This window comes from Ruditapes philippinarum, unplaced genomic scaffold (genome assembly GCF_026571515.1).
Source record: "Ruditapes philippinarum isolate M1 unplaced genomic scaffold, ASM2657151v2 ctg10331_1_1_1_1, whole genome shotgun sequence".
NCBI classification, from domain to species: domain Eukaryota; kingdom Metazoa; phylum Mollusca; class Bivalvia; order Venerida; family Veneridae; genus Ruditapes; species Ruditapes philippinarum.
In genome coordinates, this window is record NW_026859490.1 from 62,308 (window position 1) to 72,500 (window position 10,193).

Below are 10,193 nucleotides of genomic sequence, written 5' to 3' on the forward strand. Positions count from 1 at the left end.
TGTTCATGTTTCTCTCTGTGGCAAAAATATGTTTTATCCATAATGCTATGCACTTTGTGTTTTTTGCAGGACTCCATTTTAATAACGAACAGCATGAACAAAAAAAGCTTTGGCGATAGTTTTCATTAATGGTATCATTGTAAAACGCCGTTGTATATACAAAGGCTTTATATCCCCTATCAACTAAATATTATGATTTTTAGAAAAGGTGGGAGAAATAGACAAAATTTAGAATAAATGTATCAGAATTCTGCTATTGAGGTAGTTACATAATGTTATTCGTTTTCGTATTCAGGTATTGTATTTAGTACTGGCGGTTCTTTTCTATCAACATGTGATGCGTTAAGTGGTCAAGCTTTAAAAGGTATATTCAAGTTAAAATCGTATTTTGTGAAGTTCCCTTGTCTTACGTTAAGTCATTGTTTAAATTTATTTTACCCATTTTAAGTTATTATAATGAGGTGTGGGGTTTCTATAATTCAGAAAAAATAGAACGAGTTCACTTACAATTTTGCAAACATTTATTAGGAGTAATGCCCCAAACACAAAATAATTTGATATATGATGAACTGGCCCGCACAATTTTATTTTATAAGCAGTTAGTAAGTGTTGAACGTTATTTGTTTAAAATGAATGAAAGTGGTGATGAATATAAGTATATTAAAAAGGTATATGGCTTAATGTTGAATGATTTAGATATGCATCCTCAAAAGAATTCCTGGGCTAAATCAATTAAAGAATTGTTAGATCATTTAGGTTTTAGTTATGCATGGTTGTTTCAGTGAGTAGGAAATAAAACTTAATTTTTGGAATATTTCAAAAGCAGACTTACTGATGGTTTCATTCAAAATTGGATTAGTCAATTACAAGGGTCATCTAGAGCAAGAACATATAATTTATATGCAACATGTAAATTTCAGGCATATTTGGATATAATCTAAAACCCGCAATTAAGAATTGCATTATCAAGACTAAGAGTTTCGGCTCACAGATTAGAAGTCGAAACAGGAAGGTGACATAAACCTTTAAAAATCCCATACTCAGACCGTAAATGTTTAATATGTAGAATATTAGAGGACGAATTTCACTTTTTGTTAGAATGTCCTCTGTATACTGATTTACGCAAACGTTGTATAAAAGATTTTTTATTTTGAGAAATATTTATGTATTAAAATCTAATGAGCTTTTAAACAATGATAAGTCGTTATTCAGAAGTTATTTTGTATGTCTTAAAACGTTTTGAACTAAGAACAAATTATTTGAACTGAATTATGTAAATCATTCTGATTAAACATGTGCATGTACAAGCATTGAAATTTGTTATATCGCGCATTTATCGTATTCTGTAATTCTTAAAATTGCATTTGTTATGTAAAAAAAAAATCTCACCTGTTATAAAAAAGATTTGTGAATGAAGATTACTTAGATATATCTTTTTTCAGTTGACTGAAGATTAGATCAATTTATGATAACGATTGTTATTTATAGTTTATAAACTGTTCAAAACACGGCCATTGTGATGATATTTGATTATGAAATTTAGATATTACAATCTTTTGTATATTAATTAATTTAGCTATGTAAGATGATGGACATATTATATCTTATTTCTGAAAAAAGTATATATATTGCATGTTAATTATTATATGTACACCAAACAACATCACAAAAGAACGTCCTACATGATAATTGGCATTCTAAATATTAAGCGGTCAGTACTGTTAAAAACGATAAGATCCATAAAATGTGGAGAAAGAAACATATTTTATCTCTTGATTTGAAAGTTTCGTAAGCTTTAAGATTTAGGACTGATTTATCTTATGTGTATATAGCTATATCTTATAACATACATGCATATTTTATAATATTTATACAAGTTCCAAAAGGCTTGTGATTTGTTTTTGCAAATCACCCTCTGATGGATTACTAAAACTGCTTTAATCGAGGCCATATCTCGTTTTGCTATTATTAAGCCATTTTGACAATTATTTGACACATGTTTATACCGTACAGTCTACTCTTTATACTATCACTGCTTTCAAGCATATATTAACATAAATGTAGTCACATTAAAAGCAATAGCTTTTTTGTTCATAAAGATATAAATATTTCTTTTTATTAATGCCGTTTTTTTTATTTCAAAGTTAAAAAATATTTGTAAATTATTATTAATACCTTAACTAATCATAAACTTTCAACAACAAAGTGTTTTATCTTCCAGACTAATTGACGCGTTTCGCTAAATACAGTAGCTTTAGACGGCAAAATATAACGTTACGTTAATTCTATACATTTAACATTATAGTTATTGTGAAAATGTATAACAACATGTAATACTTACAGTTACATTTATCTAATACAAATTTTGCTTTAATTTAACAAATCAACTAATTTAGATTAAATAACTTTGGTATAATGTCCGATCCTGCACAATCGGTTGTCAAACGTCAGTAGGCTTCAATTACTACTATGACGTCATTCCTTTGTTCTGACCGTACTGTATTTTTAATACAGTACAGGTAGGCGTCCAATATTAATGTGTTAGTCTAGTATTAATCGTGTTACATATCGATATTAGACATTGGAATGAATTGACCTGCAAACAAAAGAAAGCTGTTTTGTTGTTGTTTATTATTGAATTGTAACAAAAAACACATGAACGAATTTCACAAGCAATTTTCCATTTATAAGACAACTCGCTTTAACGCAAGAAAAAAATCACATAAGTACCAATAGTCAGAATTTGAAATTGAATTTCATGCCGTTGCCTTCGAAAGAAAATTCACAACTTTTGTCATTTTTTAAACTATTATCAACTTTTTGACATTTAGCACTTTGAACAATTTTGCTAACAAGCTCTTGTTGTTGTTCCGAAGTACGCTTGTAACCTCTTATAGCGTCAGACCTATGACCTGTCTTCTCGCATATCAACTGTTCATCAACTCCAGCAGAGAACAAGCGCGTGGCTGCAGTTGCACGAAGTGAATGGTTTGTGTAGAAACCATCAAAACCAGCATCATTACATAGTCGACCAATAGTACGCTGTAAAGTATGTATTCCAACAGGGGCATCATCAAACCATTTTCCTCTAACAGCACCGTTACCAGACTTGCTAGGACGCAAGTAAAACGCATCACACTTGCCATTTTCTGGTCTAAAATGGAAAGAAAAAGAAAAATAACTACACGTAACTTACTTTAATTCTTATTTCGTTTCTTTGATTTTTCATAGCAAGGATTCATAAGAAACTCCTTAAGATAGTATTTATATGATTTGAGCCGTGTCACGACAAAACCAACATAATGGGTTTGCGACCAGCATGGATCCAGACCAGCTTGCGCATCCGCGCAGTCTGATCTAGAGCCATGCTGTTCGCTTACAAACCTTATTACAAGTAGAGAAACTGATAGCAAACAGCGTGGACCCTGATCAGACAGCGTGGTCTAGATCCATGCTGGTCGCAAATCCATTATGTTGGTTTTGTCGTGACACGGCTCATTTTTGTAAAAGAAATTTAAGCAGCACACCAAATGATCCCTCAATTGTTATGAGGTTTTAAAACAATATATCATAAATGTTTTTTTTTAATTTAATAGGTTTATCAGTAAGGCATATTTTAGCAAATACACCTTAATGTCACTTTTTTAATTGACTTCTTTTAAGAAATTCAATTCTACAGCAATTGAAATAAATAAAAAAAATCTTTTAAAATTGTCTTATTGATACCTATTCATATTTATCTGTAACATTTCAAGGGTAATTCACTTTTTTTAACGTCAATGGCAACGTTATTGTCTTTTGACGTCATTTGTAAAATGACCTTAACAGTGCTTAATGGTCGTTTTCTTACGCTCGCGTTCATTTTTTAACTTAAAGCTTTAAAGTATGAATTGTTTATTTGTATTCATGTTAAATCTCTCTCCTTTTTTCAGAAATTGACTTTTTAAAAATAATGCGAATTCAATATTGTTCTTTTTTTCTTTTTATAATAACAGGCGTTTTACGTTTTATCTTCAATTGCGTAATTAGGTTTTATTCACGTTGTTTACCAAAAGAATCGCGTTTTTGAGCACTGTAATGAATTAAATTACTTACCGTTTGCTCATATAGTCCAAGTAAAGATTCAAAAGACACCTCTCTGGTTGGTTATCGTTCTCGTATGCCCGTGTAACTTTTGGTGACACATTCTTTTGGTACAGCCCGCCAGCATTAGTTTTCGAAACATCCTCTGTGTATTCCAAATAACGACGTCCAGTTGGGGTGGAATGAAGTTTAATCTGAGTCGAAGATCCGATCCTCAGATTCCAATGCTCCTTGCCAGCTCTTAATGCAAAGTTCAAACCCATGTAAAAGACCATGGTATCCAAAAGTTTTTGAGGTGTATCCAAGTTTCCAAGGAGTCCTTGTTCCCACAGTGTATCCTCCTGTTCTGCATTTATAATTAAAGCTTGCTTTTTATTAAGCCCCAATCCTTGCATTGAGAGATCTTTCATTCTTGAATCTAAGACCGACCTCATTTTTACAAAATCGCTACTTTCTAGAAGGTTTATCTGCCTGTCATTAGATCTTAGGTAGTGCTGGAGAGCTATGACAAGCTCGTATATTGTCTTAGGGCAATATTCTTTTCCTTGTTTATTCCTCACCTCGGCTATAAAAAATGACAGAACCATGTCTAACTGCTGGTTTGACATTGTCAAAATATCACCAATTATGGTATCGTTTTCTGTATTTCCATAAGTGTTTCTATTCTTTTTCCATTGTTCGAATACATTAAATGCCCATTTTGATTTGTTTCTGGTGTTTTCGGGTACACTCTTTTTAACCATTTCTGTAAGTTGGCAATACTCCAATGGCTCGGGGAATCTGTCTGAATTTTGCGATTTGGGCGCATTCTCGAAATTCTGGGAGGCTTGTAATAATTCCTCATCATCTCCATCACACAATAATAATTCCTCAGCATAGCGATCCTCCGCCATTTGCGAAGCTTGAACAAGCATTTCATCGGCACTGTCATCAGATATATCCGAAAATAATGTTGATTTTAATTCATAATTTGGATAACAATCCTCTAATGCAAGTGCATCATCTAAAATTTGACCCGTTACTATTTGACTTGGCTGTATTGTCCTTTTTTTATACTCCATATTTAAAATTATATCTACTGTTTAAATCTTTAGGCGGTATCACATGTAAACTGTGTAGACCAAGGTGTATTAATTTTCATACATGTATTAGGATACACTGGTCAGTTTTCTAATCACGAAAAATCCATGCAGAAAACATCTTACATTATCAAGAGGTTACTTATGGGGTTTTATGAAGGAAGATAAGTGATTTATTTAATGTCATGCAGTTACTATTTATCAACCGAATTATTGTTTCAAATACTTTTCATTAGTAATTAAAACCTTTATTTTAAAAGAAGTAATTTAAGTAAGATATAAGCCTCAAACTGACCAATATGTAAAATATTGAATTCCCTTCGGCGCTACGCGCCTCATGAAATTCAATATTTTACATATTGGACAGTTTTCGGCTTATATCTACTACATAAAGTAAAAATCACTTGAGCATTCAACATAAAATTCGATGCTACATAATGTAATTAATAGGTACGTATGATATTTTAATTAATTATTTTTACATGCATTTTCAATTTTCCCAAATAAAGATTGTGTTCCTATGTTTTTGTGTGCATTTTGTTTTATATTATTCGTCTTAGAAACACTGTTCAAAACAGCTCTTACCGCGGTGATATAATTGATGTTGTTCTATTTCGTTTCTTGATATCATTTTAAGTCAGTTTCAATTTTACTTATATGAATATGGTATATTTAGAGTATCTTTTAATCTTGAACACTTTTAAATTGAACCATAAAGTATATGTAAAATTGGATTATTTTATCTTGATAGATCGAAATGAAATGTTGCATCTAAATTCATGGAAAAAAGCCTAATAAAACGTAATTGCGATGACGGTATATTTTTGGTATCGAAGAGTCCTCATAGATTTTTCAAATTATGATGCTGTCCCAATATTGATACAAATACATGTCACAATACAGGATGTCACGTGATCAAGGTAAAGGGCAACTTGTTACTAAAATATGTTCCCATGCGCGTACGACAAAATTGTAAACTTGAGTTTTACTCCCACCATGTTCCTTACCAGATATTTCGCCAATATATTATTCTTTTTAAATTGATAAATATTCAAGATAAAGAAGAGAATCAAAGTTAGGCATAATAGAAACATTTTATTTCTTTGTAAGTTGTTGTGTAAACATCAAATGACACGCGTTTATGCTTCACACCATGAATTCCCATTTTCAGGAAGTTGGAAATCACTTATTTAGTGCCCAGTCTGAGTGAGAGACTTAGACATAGCACCTCGCTTAATATAGATTGGATAGCGGAATAAACTCTGCCTTAATAGATACGTTTATTCTTGGAAAGTCTGGTGTCATCTTAATACATACGCACCTTTATACATGTTTGTGATTTCATGCTTAGTATAAAGATTCATATTGTAGAGACCATAAGCCTGAATATAATACTTCTGGGGGGTATCCGTGATTTTCCGCTGCGTGAAAAACAATATTTTTTATCTCTAGAAGCCTGATGCCGTCTTTATTCATACCAACCTATAAATGTTAACGTTATTTCTTGCTTTCAATGATTCATATTTTAAAGACCATAAGTCTCGCAATAGTAATATGGGAACACCTGTGTAATTCTGCTACGTGGCCGACGATGTTTTTACGTCATTATACATACGGCAATCATTTAATGTAATAAACTGGGCTTTTGGGGATAGAACAATTTCTATTATTATCACAAAGTTAAAAAGATATAGCTTATAGCAGTATGCTTATAGTTATGTACTGACTCACCTTTTAGTTTTAACTTCGGTTTGGGCTAATACTGCAACCTGATGAAAATAAGATGTCATCGTATTACAAACCTGTCAATTATGCGCATCCGGGTCATAATGAACCGTTATTTGAAAAAGCGAAGTTTTGAACAATTTATTAAGCAACGTGTATCTTGGTTTATAAGTTAATTGTGCTTGTAAGGTTAATCATGTAAAAAGGGTTAGCGACGGAAATTGTTTTCGCCTGGTTGTAATGTCTACGGATATTGTACAGTCTAATTGCAATAAAATATAAGTTCCTTAAGTGTTAAATGAATAAGATAGTACTTAATTGGTTTGTACCTATCTTATATTTCGAAATTCGTAATGCGTACTTAGTTGTTTTTTACTCAAGTTTGTACTGTATATTGTTTGGATTTGAGTTTCCTTGATTACCTGTCATTAGGCGTTATTCTTACAAACAATTATACGTGTATGTTGGATCATCGGACATTTAAACGGGTTGTTATGTTTCACGGATATCTTATTATTTTATGAATGTAAGAACGGCGGTAGATACATGTATTTATTAAGCTATTTCTCGCGGAGGGTCAATTGTAAAGCATCCTTATGTCTAAAGACGTAACATTTAATTTGAAGATGGATGCCCCCGTATCATTGTGCGGAACTGCATGTTGTTTGCAATGAAAACGCGTGCTCATATGTTTCCGGCTAATTACAATATTGGAGTTTTTATCGCCTGCGAATGAATGACTTTATTGTAGATTAAATTCATCATTTCCCTGAATAGACAAGATGCACTCTAAACAACCTGAATAGAGAGAAAGTTTCCACTATTATCAAAATGCTTAACATTGGCTACTTAAAGAAATATAAATCTAATTTCTTGTTGAAATATCAGTAATTCTTAATAAACACTGATCTTACTAATAATTTGGTATATGTAAGAAACTCTTTGATAGAAAATATGTCTAACTATCAGTAACACTTATTTCATTTGATGTTTGTTTCAGTTGTTATTTATCTGACAGCGACTTGATTTGAATACTGAGTAAATGATATCATTAAAACAATAGAACTTCAGAGTTCCTTAAAATTTAATCTAGACATATACGCATGAATACATATACTCTGCAATAAGTTAAAGGCTAATTATGCATCAGAAATGCTACCAATTTTTATTGCCTTAAAACTTTTAGTTTTCGGTACACGTGAAACACATAACAGCTCGTGATGAACAAGTAATTAATTCCTCCTATTGTTACAGTTTTCATAGTAATATACATGTGGTATCAGCAACTATAGTTATGTTTGCATTCGGTATAATCAGATTGAATAAGTTTTTGTAAAGTGAAATTGTTTTTTTTTTACATTTTACTACCTTTATGACACAATACTGCAAGTTCAGCGCGGTAATCGTCTATGTCTGCAATTAACACTAAGGTGTTACTTCTTCTAATTTGCTACCGGAACATCCTGACGCGTGATTTAATATCAGGAACGAATTAAGCGGGCATTATAGCTATCTCATCGTAATGGAAAACACGATGTGCAGAAGTACAATGTATACATCATTTATTTGGATGTGGTAGCGTATTATTGTTTTATAATCAATTGGACTGCACTTAAATAGAGCGAAAGATTATGCTATCATCAGATGCAAATCAAAGGTATTAATTTCAGTTTTTCTGTTCAATCAATATGATATTTATCATAATCATGATTTAATAAGTTGACTTTTTATGCAATATATGTTCATTGTACATCATTTTTCTGTCGATTATCGATTATATTAAGACCCAAAAGACAAAAAATGTTACTTTCTTTTGAATGAAGAAATAAAAACTGAGAAGAAATCTCTGTTGTTTCTTTAGAAAATATAAATGATTTAATAACATTTTCTTTATGTTTGCACATTGTAAGAATATTGATATAATATCTTTAGATACAAAAAAAATAAAAACATAATAATGAAGCAATTAAAACGATATTATTAAATTATTCAGAATAAAATTATTTTAAATGCGTATTTTCTTTATTATAGGCCATGTGAAGAAAATAACAAATCAGTTTGCTGAAAGTCGTATCTTCATTAGCCATGTTGAATTAATACAAATTGCAGACACTTGTAAACAATTTACACGAGGTCATGAACTTCGACTAGCCGATAAATTATAAATGAATTCTCAGTTGTGGCGTGAGTCCACCCTTACGTCAGCTGTAATGGATCTTACTGGTTTATTAGCTAGAACAATTCAAGCGTTTGATTTAAAATAGGCGTGGTTATTCCCTTACTGTTTTATATTTATGACACCTTTATACTACGCTAATGCAGCAGGTTGCAAGAATTTTCACTTATTGTTTCATTTTATTATGAAATATTAGAATAATACTTTAAGAAAATGCCAGTGTACAGGGACCGTGTAAGGAAGATATGTTTTATACAATCCTTGTATAATTATATGAATGAAATACATATGCTATGGGAGTTATTTTCTTATCTTATTTACGTTAAAAGTTTAAGCTTTTTATAAATTAATATAATACATATTAATATATATATAAATACAGAATCCGGTTTAACATTTTATAAATCCATACAAAAATGAAGTAACTTTATTCTTTTATTACATTTAAAGGCTTGTATTCAATAAAGCAAATTATGAAGTTAAACTATGTTGTATTATAAAACGATTAACCGTTGTTTCAATATTTGTTTTCAGATAAAGGATCTTTAATGTGAAGAAACTGATGTAATAGAAAAAATCAGCAAGATATCACACCATACCTAGATTTCACAAAGTGCTGCTTCTCCATTTTAGTTGTTTTATTTTTCAGTAATTAACAAACATATCTTGGACAACGGATTACACATGTATCGTACTAAAAATAAAATGATAAATAATGACGACGGAATCATTTTTATTTGTTTTTTAATACGCTACGATAAAAGATGATTCAATTTAAATAGGTGAAGGTTAAGTTTCTTTCTATAAATACATGTATTCTAGTATCAAAACTTTCATGCAACAATGTGAAAATTAGTCATTTATTAAGAGAGAAAAAATTCAGTTTATTTTATATATTGTCTCATGTTCGACTTTTTAAAATTTGAAAGACAATGCTTTAATTTTGTGGTGTGGCTTACTTCAGAAAAATGTTGTCTGGCAAGACACTAGTGAAAATACGGGAATAAGTTTCCCTGCAGTAAAAAGTAAATTCTGAAAGTTCATAAACAGGGGAAAAAAATATCTACGCATTTTATGTATGTAATATTAAGGATATTTAAGAATATAATGAAAAGAGGAGATTAAAGTAT

The 10,193-nt window shown here is 30.8% G+C and overlaps 1 protein-coding gene across 1 annotated transcript; it reads right to left on the reverse strand.

Annotated features, from left to right (window-relative positions):
- Positions 1–2,736: 2,736 nt before the first annotated feature.
- LOC132756690 (zinc finger MYM-type protein 2-like) lies at positions 2,737–5,144 on the reverse strand. The gene is made up of 2 exons (XM_060747820.1): positions 4,096–5,144; positions 2,737–3,154 (listed from the first exon to the last, which is right to left on the reverse strand). Exons 1-2 carry the CDS (start codon positions 5,142–5,144, stop codon positions 2,737–2,739), a joined length of 1,467 nt encoding a protein of 488 aa, XP_060603803.1.
- Positions 5,145–10,193: the final 5,049 nt, after the last annotated feature.